We start from the raw sequence: 21,964 nt of genomic DNA on the forward strand, positions 1-21,964 counted from the left end.
TATGCAAATGTAGGATACAATCCTATGCAAATTTAAACAGAAACTTTACTCTTGTCTGTTTTCCCCTAAATCTGTCTTCTGCCCACCTGGCATGCTGGGAGCTGAAAGCCATTTTTTCTGCCTGAACTTGCATGGTTGTGTCTTTGCATGTTCTTGTGGACCTCCAAGAGATTTGCAGTAGATTGACAAGGATTTCCAATAGCAATCAAATAACTCCTTCTTCCCCTGCCCTAAAGCATAGTACAGAAAGCTTGTGGTAGGTGGGGTGGCTAGGTGTAGAAGGACTGGGGGCTCCATTCAGTTCAGGCAAAGGTTGTGAGAAACTTCCTGGAATTTGGCTCTCTTCTCTTTGTCTGTTTTCTTCTCATAATCACCCCTTGCTTAGGAAGCAAGCAAACTGAGAAGATGTCTGCAAATGCTCACAGGAAGTCAGTTGCACAACAAGCAGCTTTCTTTTGCAGCATGTACAGTTCAAACCTGTGCACCGGGCTTGATTACTGGTGCCTGCGCAAGCACTCGGCACATTCAGTGCCAAATCGGACCCATAGACTTTAGAAAGTGGGCCAGAATCAGGAAACCGAGCCATGGGAATCTGCCAGATTTCCACCCCTAATATGGATTCCTCATACATTCCTAGCAAGCACTCAAAACAAGTTTTGGTGCTTAGAATTAGTTCATTGTCAGCTCTTATCTTTTGTATATCAGCCTCTTAGGAAAATTAGGGTTCTAGTAAAAACTTAAGTGGTTCTCACAGCCCTGAAGTCTACCTACAACTGTGTTAATCTGTGGCAAAGAAGACAACACACATTCTTGTAGCACCTTCAAAAGGCACATGTTTCATAGAATCATAGAAGCTGGAATTTATGATGACATAAGCTTTCATAGGTTTGAGTAGGCTCTAATCCATGGAAATTTTATGACATAATACATCTTCAGGTCTTTAAAGGCGCAAGACTGGCATGTTAAAGGAGATCTGTGCCACCAGACATAGCAATGTAATTCTGATATTAATATCCCCCACTCTACAGCACTGGTTTCATCCATTCATTGTGCGAAGTTTAGAAGAATTTTCATAGAGTTCGCACCCACTCATCCTTACACACACCTTTACTTACGTCTTGGAAATCTAGCATTCCTGAGATGTGTAGGGGAACCACAACCAGAACAGACTGTACTTAGCTAAAGGAAGAACCTGTACAGGCTGCAAGATCCATGAAGCTCCAAATACAACAACCTGCCTTTCTATTTCCCATTTGAAAAACAACTCCAAAACCCTCTTCCCCACCCACAAGTATAACCACTTGTTCAGGACCAGAAATGATTTCCAAGAAACCTTCATTTCCAGACAACCTGGTACATTTCAGTGGCAGGACAGAAAAACATGTTTGGAGGATTGCTTGCTTCAGTGAAGTGGCCACTTAACTTGAATTGCTCTCATTAAATGAGCATTTTCTAGCCTGAATAGCTAGAAAAACTCCATGGGAAAGGTAATGTTCCTGCATTTTTCTCTGGTGGAACTAATCAGAACATAATCTTAATAAACAGGCTAACAGCCCATTTGCATTACAAACTGAAAGTTTCATCAAAGAACAAAAGGTTATGCCAGGCCCAATGCAATGCTTACAAAAACCCACACTCTAACTAATCTCCATATATGCTGTTTATCAGAATCATAGAATAGTAGAGCTGGAAGGGGCCTATTAGGCCATGGAGTCCAACTTCCTGCTCAGTGCAGGACTCTAGGTTAAAGCATCTTGCAGGTAAGGTACTAATAAAAGTAGATTCCTTTAATTTAATATATCTGAGGTGGGAGAGGTACATTTTTTCCACATGAAAATCAGAGGATTATTAATAACATGGGATAACAATGAGTCCTCCTTTATAGATGTCTTCTGTTGGAATGGATGTTCCTTGGTTTGAAGGGTTGTCTTGCCCAAGTCAGAAAGAGCCAGTGTGGTGTAGTGGAATCAATTGCGTGACTTTGGGCCATGCACAGAGTCTCAGCCCAGCCTACCTCACAGGGCTGTGGTTGTGCAGATAAGATTGAGACCAGGAGGAGGAGAATGATGTAAGTCATCTTGGGTTCTTGTAAGCAAAAAGGCAGAATATAACTCTAATAAAGAAACAACAAGTCCTATTTAAAGAAACATTCTGAGCACTGCACAGAATACTTATATTTAATAAGTGGCATTAAAATGCAGTTAATAAATACATAAAATAAAGAAGAGCAGGGGAGCTGAAGTTGCCCACCAGCTCTTAGCACATAGGCACCTAGAGACAATGTTCTCCACTATGATGGGATGTATTGTTTTTCTATGTGTAGTAGTATTTCTGAATTTGCATTTTTATATATAAACCAGCCCATGCAATTTTTAAGCAAATCTGTGTCCTCTTTTTTAGAGATGCATTTCCTTTTCGGTAGCCATTCTAATTTTTAGGAAGTACTCTATCGTGTATCATGGGTAAAATTCCTATTACAGGATCAGGGTTCATTATTCTATGTTCATAAATCGTGAACTTTTCCTACATAAGTAGAAAATGAATCTATGCCCAGCATTCTCTACTCAAAGTTGTGTTTTCGGTTCTTTAGATGATATTGTGACCCTCCAGATTCACTTCCATTTTTAAACAGACCATCAATTAATTTATTTGTTTTTCGAGCCGGAAAAATGAGATATTATCTGGAAAAAAAAACTTTAAAAAACACCCTTTCCACTTGTGTAATTGTGCCGTTCTGCTATAACACAGCGCCACCCAGAGGTTATGTATCAGAAAAGCAGGAATGGAGATGCCGTTTCTGTAGTCCAACTATCTTAATTCTGTGAGGAAACCAAAAGTAGATTCAGCTGATTAACAGCCTCATATTAAAAAGTTCAGGATCTTGGATATATAGAGACTATGTCTCCTTTTACCCCTTTCTTTGATTCTACAAATATTCAGTGCAATATAATATTAATCAGTCCACATCATATGACGTAACCTTTGGGTCTTCTTCGCATTGGTGTGGAGCTCCTTGCTTTTGCGTACGCGGCCCATTGCATCTCCTTCCAGTGGTCCTGCACTCCCCGGGGCGGCTGCTTTTCCATCTGTGAGTCAGCTGCTTTCCCCTTGCAAGTGTGCCAGCGATCAAGCTCCAGGCTTCCAAGTGGTAACAGATATCACGGGGCAGTGGACTGTTGTTGTCTTACCTGTTCCCATTGCAGTGCTACAAGCCATGATGCCACATAAGGCTCTGGAAGCATCACACTGAGACCTCACTGCTCAGACGCATATGGAGAGATATTTGACTCTGAATTACAAGATCCATACTCAGGGAAATCTTCAGGCAAAATTCAGCAGTGCCAGCATGCGTTCTGCAAAGCCTCTGAAAGAATATTTTGCTGAAGTCGACTGGCTGAGCCAGGAATGGGCCATAAATGCATTCTACATACAAAGGAAGATGATAGATGGGCACTTGCTGAGGCATACAGGGAAGTTAAGGAACCTGTGCCCACTTGAGACATGTATACTAAACTGGTCTTGTTTAATTGCAAGAAAATACTGCCACGGAAATGAACATAGGACCATTCTTCTTGATTGAATTAGGAACAGGGGAGAAATTTGTCAGTCAAACCGATTTGTGAACTGAAACTCAATTAGTCTTTGAAATTTGTACTTTTTCAAATTTGGCAATAGAGTTTGCCAACTGAAAAAAATGCATGTATTGGGGGACTATGCTCACAAAGTAATGCATCTATTGATATAAATAATTCAGACATGCATGAAAATAGGAAACACTGCACAAAATATGGATTGGGGAAATATACACAAAAATAGGTACATATTTTCATGCAAACAATTCTAAAAGAATGGGGTGAAGCAAATTTAAGATTGGGAAGATAAGACATGGGAATTTACCAATTCATCTATCTCTAACTAAGATGTCTACACAAATGACTCAATGCATACTTTCCTTCTTCTGCTCAGTTATTATGATCATGTAACAACCAGATCAACAGTGCTCAGAGCTGGGCAAGGTATAGCAAGCATAAAGTGTAAAGAATTTGTGAGTCTATTAAAGTTGTGAGAATAGAAATGGAGGGTTTTGTTATTAAGTGAAGCACTGTATGGAAAATTCACATGGTTTAGACTAGGAAAGCAGAGGGCAAAATGTACAGATCCACAGATACTTTGAAATATATCTAGCCAAAAGATAAAATGTTTAAAAGTAATACGTGATACTGCCAGGAATACATTTCTCTGCCCTCCCATTTCCCTTTCCAGGAGACTTAGAGGCAACCTTACAAGCACAGGTTTTTATTAGAGCTTTACAGGTTACAAAACAGCATAAATCAAAGTAGTGTTCTCTTTGAAATGTGGGGGTAGTGTTTGCCCATGTGAGGAGTTGTATCCAAACTGAAACACCCCCTCCTCCTTTCCCTTTCGGAAAGGTCCTGACTCCCCCTCAGCATGGCTCCCACCGCCTGAGGCTGGACAGCAGGAACGTCAGGCATGTCTTAATAGGTCTGCACACTTCATCTGCCATTTTCAGATGGGGTCAAGCAGCTCCCCTTCAGTCCCTTCCCCTCCCTGTTCTGAAACGTCTTCCTTTTTTCCAAGACAGGCTGATTCTACCCTAAGCCTGAGTAGCTTCACTTTGTAACCTTGAACATGCAAAGTCATCCGGCTGCCTCCGCCATTCCACCTCCTCACAATCTGAGGAATCCATCTGGGGACACACACTGTAACTTGAGAGGACCAGGGTCCCTTTCTACAGAAAGGAGCTTTCACATCATGAGGATGCACATTTGTTGTATAGATCAGGATAGATAGTTGGACACCAGCAAGATCAAAATTCAGATCCCGCACAGAGCCAAGAAGCTTCCTGAATGATTTGCGGTCAGCTATATTCAGTTATCCTAAAAAGTAGCAAAAACAACACACAAATGGGGAGTGGCTCGGCATTGAGTAGCTCCACCCCAATGCCACACGTTGCAACCAGCCCCTCCCCTGGCATCTGTGTATATGCCACACACTTCTGCAGAGAGGGGACCTTCACATGTGCAGCTGTGTGTGCAATGTTCACACTGTATACAGTGCCCATGGGGTGTGTGTGGAGGGGGGCACTAATTGGCACACTTCACATCAAGGGAGGAGTCATTAGCACTTCTAATAACATTAATGAGGCTTGACTCTCAGTCTAATCTCATTCTAATCTAATCTAATTCCCACTGTCATGTTGTCGTGACAATAATAGGGAGCGTATATGCAACCCTAAACACTTTAGTGCAGAGCAGATTTTTTAAACATGCAATTAATGTGTTTTAAGAGTTTAAAAACTACACAAAATATTATATGTTACATGGACCTTTTCTTGAAATAAAGCTAAATTATGGTAAACAAAAGAAAAAATGCCACATTATAATGCAACAAGACTACCAACGCACTTAAAAGGAGAGTTGCTGCAGGCAGTCCTTAGAATACCCTGGATTCAGCTTGAGGAAAAGAGTAAAAGAGCTGAAAGAGAAGCTCACTAGCTACTGAATCTGCATGTATAAAACAGCAATCTTAAGATGGTGGGAAAACAAGAAACCAAGGCAGAGGAACTGGGCATTCCTGCACTGTTGTCATGTGCAAGCAATGAGGAGGGGATACAATATGTCCACTTCAGCACTGATACAGTTTATCCCCTCTTCTGTAGCAGTGTTGAAACAGGGATGGGGCAAGAAACATGCAGATCACCTGCTTCTCCAAGCATGCCAGCTTTTCTTCTCTCTAGTGCTGGAGTTGTTTGTTTGTCTGTTTGTTTGTTTACTAAATTTACAAGATGCCTATAAAACAAATTCTCCAGGCATCATGCATTTTTAAAAAGAATAGCACACAATAAAATGCAAAATTCTAAGAACAATACAACATAAAACCAACACAATAAAAATACAAAAGCACATACCATTCTGGCTAAAGAAATAAAATGAAAAATACTGTATAAAAGCAACCTGATAATACACAGTAAAAATAAGGAAATAAAACGAGCTGAGGAATAAACATCCAAAGTTTGAGAAGCAGCCACAGATTAGTCAGATATTTCTCTCCCAGGGTGGACCTTTTTTGCCCTAGGAAAGGGAGATCTAAAAATCCAATGTCCTCCCAGGAAATTACAGGATTGCAACCAAAATAAGGCAGGTAAAGGGGGGAAAGTGCTTCATAATGTTACCATCAGAAGTATATCAATGGAAAACATGGAACCCAACATCTTTTAGAAAATTGGTTTAGAAAAGGGATATTTAGTACATCTTCTATATTTGCTATAGTCAGGAAATGGAAAAGGGGAAACTAGTTGTTTTTCAAATCCAGTAGTAAAGGATATTATAAGAATCTGAAATCAATGTAAAAATGTCCTTAGCCCTGATCCATCACCTTGGGCCTTTTATTATAATGAGAGAGATCCTTCAGTGCTGGACAAAAGATAGGTTGGCAAGGTTTAAGGGTTGATAAAGAATGAAACACTAATCAAATACAGAGATACTGTTAATGAAAGTCAAAGCAGGCTGCTGGAACAACCTTATACTCAAACAGTTTATTGGACACAACACTGAAGGCCACAAAATTACATGTAGAGGTACAATTTAAATCCTTAATGGAGGGATATCATAAAGGGGAATGCTGAAGCATCTATTGGATTGCAATAGGAACCTACAATCATCAAATAAACATATGCTATGAAAAGTGGTATAAAGAAAGATGTTTGGAAAGCTTCTTGGGATGAGAACGTGATGTTATTCCCATGTGTTAATTTGATGGGAAACCATTTAAAGATCATTGCGATATGGCACTTGACAGCTTGGCAATTGGAAAAATATATAAGCAGAAATATTCTCTTGATGTTGGAAGTGGAAAAACAGATTCATTGCATGCTAAGTGTATGACCATACCTGTTTGCTGCATTTGCTACATAACTTTGATCACCACAGTCTTACATATTTTAACAATCCACTGCTTTTTAAGAGGTTGCTTGGATGGCTTTCAATTTTAGGGCTTGGCATATTCTCCAAGGGACCTTTTCTGATATGTCCACTCAGAGTCATTTTTTGTACTGGCTCTGGTTGATGGACCTCAGGATACCAGTAAAATAAAAAGTAAATCCCACAAGCCTGAAGTCTGTTCATCTTTGACTTAGGACATGTTCACTTGCACAACTATATTTCAGCTTCCCTTGTTCCTCTCCCTTTTTTGTGTTTTTGGGGTGCAGAATTTCCTTTTTTCAGATATTTAGGAATTCTTTTTGCAGACAAGTATTCAGCTTGTTAGCAGAAGTGCTGATTAGGAAAACGTTTGTACAAATTCTGTTCCATCTCTTCCTGGAATTAAAATTTATGCACATAATAAATTTCGGACATTCTGCTTTTCATTTCTTATTTCACCCATTTTTGAAAAGTGAATTAGCAGACCACCTCATCTACCCTCAATACAGACTTGAATATTCAAGTCATCCACAACAAACAAAGAATATGATTGAAGAAAAAGCCTACCAAGCAGGGTTCAGAACAGAATGCAAAAATGTCAGAAGGACCATAAGATGAGGAGGTATATTATCTTTCTGATTGTAAAACAGGCAGACACAAGACTGTCTCTTCCTTTTGCAGGCAACTGTGTAGAGATATGGTCCATTCTGTTAAAGAGCTGGTACTGTTATCTTCTCATACAAAAGTCCATGTGAAATACCCAAAGATGTGAATCAGCAGCAGCTGATGCTATTGAACAAGGAGTAAATCATGAGTATATCTTTCACTCACTCTTCTCTTTTTCTTTCTAACTTGCTGTTGTTCCCTTGCCCCTTGCCCTCCCTCTTGCAGTGGCAGGCCATTTCTCTGACCGTCATAGAAAAGGTTCAGATAGCGGCAGCCATTCTGGGTTCCCTCTTCCTCATCGCCAGTATCTCGTGGCTCATCTGGTCAACCTTCAGTCCTTCTGCCAAGTGGCAGCGCCAAGACCTGCTCTTCCAGATCTGCTATGGAATGTATGGCTTCATGGACATAGTCTGTATAGGTGAGTGAGTGACTGAATCTCCAAGTCAGCAGGGGATGTAGTCAAGAGAATTCCTTTGTACCAAGGGACCAGAGAATAATATGTTTTGTATGTTTGTGGAAGGAATGGAGAGAGAAAATTGTGATTGCTCTGTTGGGACTTAGCAGCATTGAGTCTGGTGGCTTTCTGAAACCATCTGAAGCTGACCTGCTTTGTACTTAGTTTGGTTAATGTAGAACAGTTGAATCATCTGATGCCATATGGAGGTCTCATCTTATAAATTGGTTAGCAGCATGTAAGAATCTTCCTTAGACACTGGCACATTGGAAGCTACCAGTATATAGATATTCCCCAACAGTTTGGTACAGAGAATTGTGCTATGCTAAATTCCAAAAAATGAGATTGGAAATCATTAGAAATATACTGTGGTGGTTTTTCTGTGTTATTCCTCTTATGCATATTCTCAAAAAAAAAAAAAAAAAAACAGATTGTAACCTTACTTGTTGTGGGGAGGTTGTTTGCTTGTTTTAAGTTTGTACATTTCACTTCTGATATTTTCAATAATGGAGTATTGCTTATTAAAGTGAGAAATAATTCAACATTTTTTGATGTCAAAACTCAAATTCACTTCTAGAAGCAAATTTAAGGTTCATTTCAATACTTCAAGAATCTGTATGCACAAGCCCTGATATTTGTCACAAATTCGATCCTCTGTGACTGAGTTGCTATTTATTCTGATCCCCAAATAATAAATTCCAATAGTCCCATATAAAAGAAAGAAAAATGGAACATAGATTTCCTAGTGGGGAAGAATGCAATTTGTGAGTAATCAGTCGATCTATGACTGGCTTGCAATATTGCAAATGATGTCAGCCTAGAACAAAGATGAAGAGCAAAATCTCACCATTTCTAGGCTTTATGTTTTATGGAAAAGGGTATGAAATATTCTAAATAAATCAATATCATGAGAGAAGCAGAGTTGATGAGGACAACATCAGGTATTTCTCCAGCCATCATTTTAAAGGGAGTGCTACAAAGTGCATGGAATGGGTCAGAAGAGTCCTAGATCATGCAACTCTAAATCATCACATGCCTAGTAGCTAATTTTGAGTCTCCTCCAAGAGCACAACCAGAGAAGCTTTTGTTAATCGGCAAAGAGCAAGTCCACGTTTTCTTTTGGGCTGTCAGTGTACCATGAATTCTAGTACATGAAGTGTACAGTGGAGTGGGTAGCAGGGAAGCAAAAGTGCTTGTGGATTAGTCACTTCTTTGGATTAATTTGCAAGGATGAAGCACAACTCCTGATGTAGTTCATATGCTCTGCTGTGACGCTCACCTTTGCCTCACTCTTAATACATCTATGCTTCCCATGTCCTACTGCAATTTCTCCTGCCCCCAAATGACCTGCCACTACTTGCAAACATTCCTCTGTATTGATGGGAGTGGATTTTCACCAGAGGCAACTCACTGAACTGCAGGCTGGTGTAGAATCTAATCACCAGTAATGTTTATCCTTCTCTTTGTGCTCTGGGGAGCACAGAACTTACTTAGAGAGCAACACTGAATAAAAAATGAAATAAAGCAAGAGCCAGCATCTCTTCCACCACATGCCCTCTTCCTGTCTTGCTTACCTGGTTATTCAGGAGATGGAAAGGCAGAGAAACCGTAGGACTGTCGCTTGGCTGCTGATGGGAGCGGAGAACCAGTGGGTGGCTAGTGGCTGCCAGTAAGTAACATGATTAATGTGGCTTTGATAAAGCAGGAAAGGCTGAGAGCAGCTGGTTAGCTCATCTGTCAGTGGGAGATAAGTAGTCTCCTTCCATCCATGAGATGGATGCAAAACTAAGAAAATAAGTCAGGCCCCTCATGATGGAGGAGCAGGAAAGGTTATGTTTTGATTGCATTTTAAGATGATCAGGGGGTGATTTCTCTCTTTCCCTTTAGTATGATTGCAGTCTTTTTCTCCCCTGGCATAGCAGTTAACAGCTGGATGAGAAGCAGGTAAAGCTCACTTGCCCTGGCATATAGGTAAAATGATGAGGCATGCTTCACCAACAGAATTTCCGCTTGTCACAAGCTACTAAAAATACAGAAGAACTGTTTGAAGAAGGAGAAAAAAAGAAGTAGCAGCCCTATTGTTACCTTTTATGGAGACTGTGCTCCCCAGCCTGGTGCCATCCAGCTGTTTTAGATGTCTTCATCCCAAATAATGGTCAGGAATGCCGCTCTGTTCCCTTTCTAGCTGCCAGTGCAATCTTCACCCTTGAGTGTTTCTGGTACTGTGCAGGAAAGTCATGGCTCACTGGCTTTCTGTTCCTAATCCTCTGAGACATACCCCATTCATAGATGTGTTGCCAGTGAGCAGGCAGCCTTGGAGATGTGAGGCATGGGACCGGGTTGCATAAAAGAATCAATGAGAGAAACAGGAGAACCTGAGCAAATGGGGTTCTGGAGATTGTCATTTTGCCAAATCTGGGAAATGGGTTTCTGAATATTTTCCAGACCTCTGAATGGTTTATATAGACAGACATCTGGAATGGAAGGGCTCCCCAAAATACAGGTTACCTGGCCAGTCTTCCCCACAATGGTGAGACGAATCACATTTCTGTGTAAATTAATGCTTTCTAAATGTGCATTCAGACGATAAATCAGCATAGGTGAAATTTTATAGAAATCTGCATCTTCCTTTCTCTCCCTTTCTGGTCATGGATTCCCTCTTTTTTGGTCATGACCCTGCAAGGAAGTGGTGCAGGAGAGCAAGCCGGAAAGATGTTGTCTTTCACTGAGATGTGCCTTTGAATGTGCTCCCCCACCGAAAGCAATGCAGGGTAGAGAAGCATTGCAGGGAGTGTCGGCCTGGTTGCCATAGCAATAGAGACAAACTCTCTCTTCCACCACCTCAAAGTGGAAGCAGATTGAGAGGCAAATGGCTGTGAACACACTTGGGGCGAGGGGGGAATGCATGGAGCAGTGGAAGGCTGCACTGCTTGAAATGGCAAATTGTACAGTGAAAATAGAACCTCAAAGAAATGTGACCCAGCACCAGTTTGCACAAAAAAATGAGAGATGGAGGCAGGTAGCCTTGCTGCAGAAACATGGCCTTGTTTCAAGAGAAAGAGCTGTACTGATGCTCGCCCCTTCCCTTTCCCTAGCATGGCTTAGACTATGGGAGCCTGTAACAAGCTCAGGTGAGACCTTTTGAGAAAGTACACTCCTGGATGCCTGTCCGTGTATTGGTTCTGCAAAGCAGGGGTTCACTAATTCTGTGAAAAACTTAAAAAGGAGATTCGATCAAAAGGAAGTGCAGCCAGCCTTTTGAATGAAAAAGACATATTGGGAGCTTGCTCATTAGCAACATATTAGCTGCAAAAGAGCTATAGAGGAGAAACCGGTTCCTGGCTTCTCACAATTTGTGAATGTCACAGGCATTTCCAGGAGATGCCTGGCGTGCTTGCATGGCCGCAATCCATGCAGTAATCACAATAGAGCTGTGTATGCAACTGGGGTGCTATAGGAAACCCAGGGTGGATATCACATTGTGTCATTTTATTTTTCCATCTAGTCCAGTAATGTCTATGGCAATCCCCCCCTGCCAAAAAAAGAGTGGTATCTTCCAGATGTTTTGGACTGCCCCAGCCAGCATGGCCAACCATTGGGGTGACGCAAAACAGGTATTGTAGTGCAAACACCTTGACAACACCACATGGGTCAGAGGATCTGTTCGTCTGAGCAGCAGCCCACCAGGGTCTTGGGCAGAAGTCTAGTGACCTGTTGCTTTTTGGCCAGGGACTGGCCCTGGGCCTTTCCACATGCAAATGTATGCGCTGCCGCAGACCTAGGGTGGAGAAAGCCACAGGGGGGTTGAGGCAATTCCAGTAAGTATATTGGGAGACCCGTCTTCTGTGGAAGGAGAGCAGAGCTCCTGTGGAGTTGAGACCTACCTGCCAGAAATCCACCCTCCTCCAACCTGAGTGTGATGACAGTTTGGAAGTTCACGCACATCCCCACAAACACCTGGCTGTTAATTAAAGGGCAGCTCGGATGCGGTTGCCTCTATCATCTATACAGGTGAACATCGCAATTAAGGAAGCTTGATGTTGGCAGATTCCAGTAGCGTTCGGGGTCAGCAGGGCTGGAAACAGCCTCTTGTTGAACAACGAGATGTGTTAGTAGTTAATGAGAGTGTGAGGTGGAGGAACAGAAGGGCCGGCCCGAGAGGGGCGCTGTGCATCACAAGACTGATTAACAGATGGCACACATGGTGCTGTCATTGTGTCCACCCACACACCAGTGTATCTGCATAGACAACTGAGCGGCTCATGAGTCAGGTTGTTTCTTTTTGTTTTCTAGTTCTGCCAGTTTACCTCATGCATATCAGATGACTGAAATAGCAAAGGCTATTGTGCAGACTGTGTTGGAGAGCATGGAGGTGTTGGAATGTGCATGTGTGTGAGTGTGTGTGTGAGGGAAAGAGGGAGGGAGAGGCTCTTTTGAATCCCTTCCTTGCTGTTTACAGTTTTGATTAGCATTATTTAAGCTAGCCTCAGAGTGAGTTCAACAAGGACTGTGTGTTGGAGAATCTTTTTTTCAAAAACTTTTTCAGGGGGGGATATTTTGAAAGGCTGGATATAAACAATAAACAAACAAAACAAACAAAAAGAGTGACTTGACCTTCTGCTCTATTGCATGGCCAGGTCATTTTTCAATGTTCGGAAAAGAATATGGAGAAAGACAAAGCACCTCATCATATGCTAAAAGATTAACCTGGCTGCAGGACAAAGCCATTCTGCCTCACATCCAGCTGTGGAGTGTGTAGAATATGCTGTATGGCTGCATGTGTTAGTTTCCCATACCTCACATTTCTACATTTTCTATGTAGAAAATGCATGTGTCTCTGTCTCTGTGCATCCTGCAAGCAGACACACACACCTTCTCCATTAAACCCAAAGAGGACTTAACTGCTTCAAGAACAGTTTTACGTGGGAGATGAAAATATTTGCAAAGTTATTAATCTTTCCCTCCGTCCACCAGCTGGAAAATTTTGGAGTGATCACCATTGCCCAAGGGAAGGGCCACAGTTTAGTGGCAGGGCGTGCACATGGCATATGAGAAGTCCCAGCATTTCAAGGTTCAAACATGAGCATTTCCAGGCAAAACTGGGAAAGAATTCTGCATGAAAACCTGAGGAACCGCTACAACTCAGTGCTGGCAATACTGGGCTAGATGGACCAACGCAGTATAAGGCAGCTTGTATGTTCCACCAGAACAATTTGTCTCAGGCTGGGAACCACAGGCCTTTGAATCTTCCTGTTTTACATCCAGCTGCTGACATTTGAGAGAAACCAGGGTCATTCAGTAGATCCCCCAGCCCCTCTGTACAACACCAGCTAATAGAAGAGATCAATAGCCAATTAAAACTGGTACGCAGCCCTTGATCTTTCATGTCTTGATGGAAAACATAATTAATGGTGGAGCTGCCTTTTGACACAAAGGGTTCAGGTTCTCCTGTCAAGGCGGAAGGTATGTTATTGTGATGGTAAATACTGGCTTGTCTGTGCATTGCTCAAAATCCACAGGGCCGGGATCCTCTTTGGCAACTAAGATAAAAACCTAAAACAGAAATACCACACAAGCTATCATTCTTGGACAAGGCTGTGTATTGCAAAACCCTCCTAAAACCCAATAGCTCCAAGTGTGCACTAAAATTAGAAGGAAAGGAGAAATTCACACCCAGCTTCAAAAGCTAGATTCAAGTAGTATTTTGAGATCATTTGGGGAGGGAGGTGAGACTGAGAGAGAGAAAGAGACAAATGTGGGGTGGGGGAGACCATATAGATCCTATTGTTGTTGTTAGTCGCAAAGTCATGTCCGACCCATCGCGACCCCATGGACAACATTCCTCCACCGCCTTCCTGTCCTCCACCATCCCCCGGAGTCCACTCAAACTCACACCAACTGCTTCAGTGACTCCATCTAAGCACTTCATTCTCTGCCGTCCCCTTCTTCCTTTGCCATCTATTATTCCCCGCATTAGACTCTTCTCCAGGGAGTCCTTCCTTCTCATTAGGTGGCCAAAGTATTTGAGTTTCATCTTCAGGATCTGGCCTGGCCTTCTAAAGAGCAGTCAGGGTTGATCTCCTCTAGGACTGACCGGATTGATCGTCTTGCAGTCCAAGGGACTCGCAGGAGTCTCCTCCAGCACCACAATTCAAAGGCCTCAATCCTTTTGCACTCAGCCTTCCTTATGGTCCAACTTTCACAGCCATACATTGCAACTGGGAAAACCATAGCCTTGACTATACGCCAACTTTTGTTGGCAGGGTGATGTCTCTGCTTTTTAGTATGCTGTCTAGATTTGCCATAGCTTTCCTCCCCAGGAGCAAGCGTCTTTTAATTTCTTGGCTGCAGTCCCAGTCTGTGGTGATCTCGGAGCCCAGGAAAATAAAATCTTTCACTACCTCCATTTCTTCCCCATCTATTTGCCAGGAAGTGAGAGGACCGGATGCCATGATGGCCCCATCAGTGAGGGTGTTCAAGGATAGGCTAAACATGCACATGGTGGGCATGTCGTGAGTGGAGCCAGCTGGTGCCGGAGGTCAGACTAGATGGCTCGGGAGGCCCCTTCTGACTCACTCTGTTTCTATGTTTCTATGATCTTAGTTTTCTTAATGTTGAGTTTCATGCCAACTTTTGTGCTCTCCTCCTTCACCCGCATCAAGAGAATCTTTAGTTCCTCTTCACTTTCTGCCATGAGAGTGGTATCAGCTGCATATCTGAGGTTGTTGATATTTCTCCCAGCAATCTTAATTCCAACTGGTGATTTATCTAGCCCTGCCTTTCTCATGATGTGCTCTGCATATAAGTTAAATACGCAGGGTGACAGTATACAGCTTTGCCAAACTCCTTTCTCAATTTTGAACCAAACAGTGGTTCCATGTCCAGTTCTCACTGTTGCTTCTTGACCCGCATATAGGTTTCTCAGGAGGCAAATAAGATGGTCTGGTACTCCCATCACTTTAAGAACTTGCCACAATTTGTTGTGATCCACACAATCAAAGGCTTTAGCATAGTCAATGAAGCAGAAGTAGATGTTTTTCTGGAACTCTCTAGCTTTCTCTGTGATCCAGCGTATGTTGGCAATTTGATCTCTACTTCCTCTCCCTCTTCGAAATCCTGCCTGTACTTTTGGTAGTTCTCAGTCCACATACTGCTGGAGCCTAGCTTGTAGGATTTTGAGCATAACTTTGCTAGCATGTGAAATGAGTGCAATGGTGTGGTAGTTTGAACATTCTTTGGCATTGCCCTTCTTTGGAATTGGAATGTAAACTGACCTTTTCCAATCCTGTGGCCACTGCTGAGTTTTCCAAATTTGCTGGCATATTGAGTATAGCACTTTTACTGCATCGTCTTTTAAGATTTTGAATAGCTCAACTGGAATACTGTCACCTCTACTAGCTGTTGTTGCTCAGACTTCCTAAGGCCCATTTGATTTCACATTCCAGGATGTCCAGTTTGAGGTCAGTGACAACCCCATCGTGGTTATCAGGGACATTAAGCTCTTTCTTGTATAGTTCCTCTGTGTAATCTTGCCATCTCTTCTTAATCTCTTCTGCCTCTATTAGGTCCCTGCCATTTTGGTCCTTTATCATGCCCATCTTTGCATGAAATGTTCCCTTCTTATCTCCAATTTTCTTGAAGAGATCTCTGGTCCTCCCTATTCTATTGTTTTCTTCTATTTCTTTGCACTGTTCATTTAAGAAGGCATTCTTATCTCTTCTAGCTATTCTCTGGAATTCTGCATTCAGTTGGGTGTATCTTTCTCTTTCTCCCTTGCCTTTCGCGTCCCTTCTTTCCTTAGCTATTTGTAAAGCTTGCTCAGACAGCCATTTTGCTTTCTTGCATTTCTTTTTCTTTGGGATGGCTTTAGTTGCTACCTCTTGTACAATGTTGTGAACCTCCGTTCATAGTTCTTCAGGCACTCTGTCTATCAGATCTAATTCCTTAAATCTATTTGTCACGTCTACTGTATATTCATAAGGGATATGATTTAAGTCATACCTGAGTGACCTACTGCTTTGCCCTACTTTATTCAATTTAAACCTAAATTTTGCAACAAGAAGCTCATTATCTGAGCCAGAGTCAGCTCCTGGTCTAGTTTTTACTGACTGTATAGAGCGTCTCCATCTTTGGCTGCAGAGCACATAGTCAGTCTGATTTCTGTGTTGCCCATCTGATGATGTCCATGTGTAAGTCGTCTCTTGGGTTGTTAGAAAAGAGTATTTGCTATGACCATCATATGCTCTTGACAAAATTCTACCAGCCTGTGCCCTGCTTCATTTTGTACTCCATTTTGTACTTCATTTTGTACCTTGCCTGTTATTCCAGTTATCTTTTGGCTTCCTACTTTAGCATTCCAATCCCCCATGATGATAAGGACATCATTTTTTGGTGCTAATTCTAGAAGGTGTTGTGGGTCTTCATAGAACCAGTCAACTTCAGCCTCTTCAGCACCAGTGGTTGGGGCATAGACTTGGACTATTGTGATGTTGAATGGTTTTCCTTGGATTCGAACCGAGATCATTCTGTCATTTTGGAGATTGTATCCCAATACTGCTTTTCCTACTCTTTTATTGACTATGAAGGCTACTCCATTTCTTCTGAGGAATTCTTGCCCGCAGTAGTATACCTGATGGTCATCCGAATTAAATTCACCCATTCCTGTCCATTGTTGATGTTCAGTCTTGTCATCTCTTGTTTGACCACATCCAGCTTGCCTTGATTCATGGATCTTACATTCCAGGTTCCTATAGAGTATCGATCTTTGCAGCATCGGACTTTCCTTTCACCGCCAGATACATCTGCAACTGAGTGTCCTTTCAGCTTTGACCCAGTCGCTTCATTCTTTCTGGTGCTGCTTGTACTAGCCCTCTGCTCTTCCCCAGTAGCATATTGGACACCTTCTGACCTGAGGAGCTCATCTTCCAGCATCGTATCTTTTTGCCTTTTGGTACTGTCCATGGGGTTTTCATGGCAAAGATATTGGAGTGGGTTGCCATCTCCAGTGGATCACGTTTTGTCAGAGCTCTCTACTATGACCTGTCTGTCTTGGGTGGCCCTGCACGGCATAGCTCATAGCTTCATTGAGCTACGCAAGCCTCTTCGCCATGACAAGGCAGTGATCCATGAAGGAAATAGATCCTATTAGAACCCTGTAATGTTATTATCTCGTCCATTTCCTTTGTTTATGTTTAAAAAGGGGGTTGGTGCATAGACTTATATAATTGTTTATGACAATAATCTCCCACTGTGCTCCAGAGATGCTTCAGAAATTATCCTCATCTGGTTTTTTCTCTGAATTTTGCATATCTGAATTACCTGGTTTTATTTCCTAAATGAAATCTAGGCAATCGTAATCCTCTTCAGTTCAATTTCCTCCCACCCCTGAACATGTTTTCACGGAGAGTTCTGCATGCTTGTTTGCCCCAGTTGTCAGTCTTGGGCTTCTTCTTCCTCTCCATCTCTATTACTGATGCCAACTTGTGTATTGATAAAACATTGCCTGGGGGGGAGGGCGTGAACAATCCTGATATGTTCATATATGTGACTGTACCCAGATGGTTTTTGTGCATTATCTTACTGATGTGCCAGTCGACTTGTGTGGACTTTAAAAAAAACTGCAAAAACACAAAACAACTATCTTAATCTGATTGCGTGTACAGATGTATAAATATTCTTTTGTGAGCAGTATTTTTAATCACTTGGCAGGATGTGCGAACCAGTAGAGAAACCTTCACAAAAAGAATCATGATACAAGGAGACATACATTCAGAATCAATATTGCTTCTGCAGTGTTGCAATGAAGCAGGATAGAAAGAGGCACGTGCAAATTAACTAAAGGGACTGAGATACAGTTTTTCAAACACATTTTTTCTGAAATAATTTTAAAATTATTTTGCTTAAATCAAACATTAGACAGAATGGTGCACTCACAAAAGAGCAAGAAAGAATGGCACAGGGCACCTCTCCTATGTGCATAATGAGAAATGTATGTGCCACTGAGGCATAATAATCACAGGGAAAGTGAGGGGCATGTTAATAATACCTTATAGCAAAGTGTGAGCTTTGTTGAACAAAAATCTTGATCAGGCCATTGCTTCAGTTATAAAATACCTCAAAAGTTGCATATGAACTCAGCTTTATGCTTGAGTTGTGAAAAACCAAATAAGGTTGAGGTCCACTTCATCTACTGCATACGTTTGGCCAAGATATGGCGTGCCTATTGATGTAGCCCCTGCTCCCAGCAGGACTGGTTCTTTCCTATCCCAGCATCAGCCGACAAGGAGAAGATTCCTCTAAAGGAATGAATGTTCTCCAAGAAATACATTGGGAAGAGGGTGTCTTCTTCAAACCAGTATAGTTAAAACAATAAGTTAGCAATATAAAGGTGGCTACATGAACATATTTATTTTCCCAGTATTTTAAATATTAGTAGTGTTTTTAATATTGGATTTTATCTACTACAATTTGGATGCTGTAGCTTATTTCTTTCTTTTATTTCATTACCACCCTGAGACATTGTGAAGGGCAGAATATAAAATAAATATAAATGTCCTGGATGGGGTCGTGCTTCCACTAAACGACAGGGTTCATAGCTTGGGAGTGCTCCTAGATCCAAAACTCTCACTTCAGTCCCAAGGGGACTCAGTGACCAGGAACACCCTCCTTCAGCTGTGGCTAATTTATCTCAACAGGCAAAGTTTAGCCACAGTTATGTATGCCCTGGTAACATCCCGGTTGGACTATTGCAGTGCGCTCGGTGTGGGGCTGCCTTTGTAGATGGTCCCAACCACGGCTTTTTTTGTCCTAGACTCACTGGAACAGCGTTCCGGCACCTTTATTTCAATGGATTTTGCACCTTTTTTTCAATGGATTTTACAAGTGAAGGCATAGCAGATCAGCAGCAAACATCATTAACATAGTGCCTGCAGGCTGCTATTGTGTCTGTGATCGATCTGGTATCTGATAGTGAGAGATAGCTGCTTGGGACACTGCTCTGCTGCTCGGCTTGGGATTGGTGTGTGTGCTTACTGCCCTGCCTGCAGGGACATGAGTTCCAGCACCTTTCTTTTTTTTTTTTTTTTTTTACAAAAAAAGCACTGGTCCCAACACGCCATCTGGTTCAAAATAGAGCTGCCTTAAATAGGCACTTAACAAGAAGAAGTTTGCAGGCCCACATTACACCAGTTTTATATCATCTACACTGGCTACCAGGGGAAGTCCAGGCCCAGTTGAAAGTGCCTGTACTTACATATAAAGCTCTAAATGGCTTGGGCCCTTGGTACATAAAGGATCGCCTTATCTATATGTCCCTACCCATCTGCTGAGGTTAAACAAGGTGATCTTTCTCAGGGAGCCATCTCCCAGGGAGGTGAGGAGGATGCTGGCTAGAGGAAGGGCCTTCTCATTGGTTGCACCTCATCTCTGGAATAGGCTTCCCAGGAAGGTGCGCCTGGCACCATCATTGTTATCATTTTGGTGCCAGGCAAAGGCATATCTTTTCTACAGCTGTTTTAATAGTTGATTTTAGTGGAAAATTTGGTTTTAAGCCAACAGCTTGTAGTTTTATTTTAATTTTAAATTGTTTATTTCAAAGTTTTTAGGTAATGGTTTTAATTTAGTGAATTATGTTTCATTATGCTTTTGGGTAGTCTGTTAATTCCCCAGAGTTTTAGAATTTAAAAATGGTATGTAGTTTTAATTGTTTGTAAGCCATGCAGAGGGCCCAAGTGTGGACCAGTGTAGCAGCATATAAATTGAAATAATTATCAATCAGTCACTCAGAAAGTACTGGCTATTGGCATATTCAATAAAAATGAATTCCAAAGGCAGTCTGAATATAATTTTAAATACCATAAGTAACACTGACATAAGTAAAATTCTACAAAAGTTTGTGTTGTGTGATGAAGAACATGTCCTTGTCCGATCTGAATCTATTGCCCATCCATTTAATTCCAGCTATTGCATCAGCCAGCTGAATTAGAAAAGGAGGGTTTAGGATGAGGGAAGGCAGTCTCTGATTGTTTTATCATCAGCCAAGGGCAGCGTCTAGTTTCATCTATTGAGCTAAAGCAAAATCTAACAGTATAAATACTTTAATAAATGTAATCTGTCTTGGATTTGTGGTCTTCAGATTTTCGCTGCATTTTGTTGAAGTCTCCCATCAATCTATAAAGCACTATCTGAAAATTTCCATTTTTCACCAATGTGTATTTGAAAAGTTATTGAATTACAAATGCCACCAAATGATGCTTGTCACTTAGCATTTTGTCTGTCAGTGCAGACATAAATACAAAAACAAAACACCATGTACCACTCTTTATATTTAAATCACTGCTTTTCCTGGCAAAATGCATGGAGCTAGGCCCCTTTACAGTCCTAATGGCCACTTCTGTGTAATTTGTTGAGAAATTTAACAGTATAAATACACACATTCTCTCGCTATTTGGAATTGTTTATAATGCATTGCCACAGGAGAAGTCACACTGCAGTGAAAGAGCACACTTCGGGGACAAAACATACCAGATTTAATTCTTGGCTTCTCCCAATAAAAAGATCTCAGGTAAGGAGGGCTAGAGAAGGTCTCCCCTTGAAATGCTGCCAGTCAGAATAAAAAACATTGGGCTGAATGGACCATTGAGCTGACTCAGCAGAAAGCAGCCTCATGTGTACTCAGGGATGCATGGCGTTTCATAGGGATTCTGCAGTGATGTCTCTGCTTTTTTTACAACTAGGGGCACGTGCGTATGGGATGGCATTCTTATCAAGTTCACAGCACACAGAGAGGAAGGAGTTGTCCTTCCCTTTACAGCTTCCCTCTCCCACATGGCTAAGGATGCTAGGAAGAAAAATCTCCCTTTGGTGCCAATTAATTTTTTTTCCCTAACACGACAGAGGGTGAATGTCAGGGGTTCAAAACTAGGGTGGTAGAGGAGAAAGCGGCTGTTCCTGTGCACTGCAGTTTTGATAAGAATCTCTCCTACCAGCCACACACTTCAAATCAAAGAACAGCAGAGAACCATTACATGTTTCCTTCAGATTCCCCTCCTTAGAACAAAATGGGAAGCAAGAACTGGTCCTGGGCTGCCTTCCTTTCCTTGAGTTCTCCTGGAAGACTCTTTCTGCAATTGCTTGAGGAATCCTTATCCCTCAACTTAAAGTTTAACTTAAATAGCACAAATGTATCTTGATGAATTCCTGAAGCTGCTTGCAAATGGTCATTAAATGGATGTACTCGCTTGCTGCTCACTCTTCACCTTCTGCAGTTGCAAATGCATTGAAATGATTATTTTGGTCTCCCCACCCACTCCTCTGCTTGGTTCCTTTTTAATTTTACAGCTTCCTGAGCGTGGTGCTAGGAAATCAATAAGTAATTTGGATCCCAGCAACTGTGAAGGAAAACAAAGTTATTTTTGTACTTTTAGTAAATATTTGGAAGCCCAATTTATCTGAGGAAACAGGTGCTCAGTTGGTGCACTAGCCCATCCATCACCATCATGTTATTAATTGCATGGGATCATACACAGTTATAATTTGGGAGGCAAAATAAACACCGATTAAAAAGAAACCCTCTTGAATCAGCTGGCTCATTAATATTTGTGATAAGCTTTAGGGCTGGAATGAATTAAACGTTCTATATCTGAGGCATGATCCGCTGAGTCAGGCAGCCTCTTGAGGTCATAGACTTGAATTTAAATAATTGAGGTCGAGATTCCCCTCCAAACTTTTAACAGAAATGGGGGAGTGCTGGCATTAATTTTGCAGTTAGCATTTGACCCTCAAGATCAATATTTGGCTCCTGGAATTGAATTTCAAACTTTGGAAACAACACAATATGCTGATTTGCAGACGTTCTTGGAATTCATGAGAGAAAATGGGAAACCTGCAGATTACGTTCACATGC

General features: G+C 41.7%; 1 protein-coding gene across 1 annotated transcript in view; it reads left to right on the forward strand.

The window, feature by feature from the left end:
• MARCHF4 (membrane associated ring-CH-type finger 4) overlaps window positions 1-21,964 on the forward strand; it is a 150,006-nt gene that overhangs the window by 121,017 nt on the left and 7,025 nt on the right. The window contains exon 3 of the mRNA XM_044438304.1: window positions 7,833-8,025. Within this exon, the coding sequence (XP_044294239.1) occupies window positions 7,833-8,025 (193 nt within the window). The remainder of the gene's footprint in view (window positions 1-7,832; window positions 8,026-21,964) is intronic.

This window comes from Varanus komodoensis, unplaced genomic scaffold (genome assembly GCF_004798865.1).
Source record: "Varanus komodoensis strain SLA01 unplaced genomic scaffold, ASM479886v1 scaffold32, whole genome shotgun sequence".
NCBI lineage: Eukaryota > Metazoa > Chordata > Lepidosauria > Squamata > Varanidae > Varanus > Varanus komodoensis.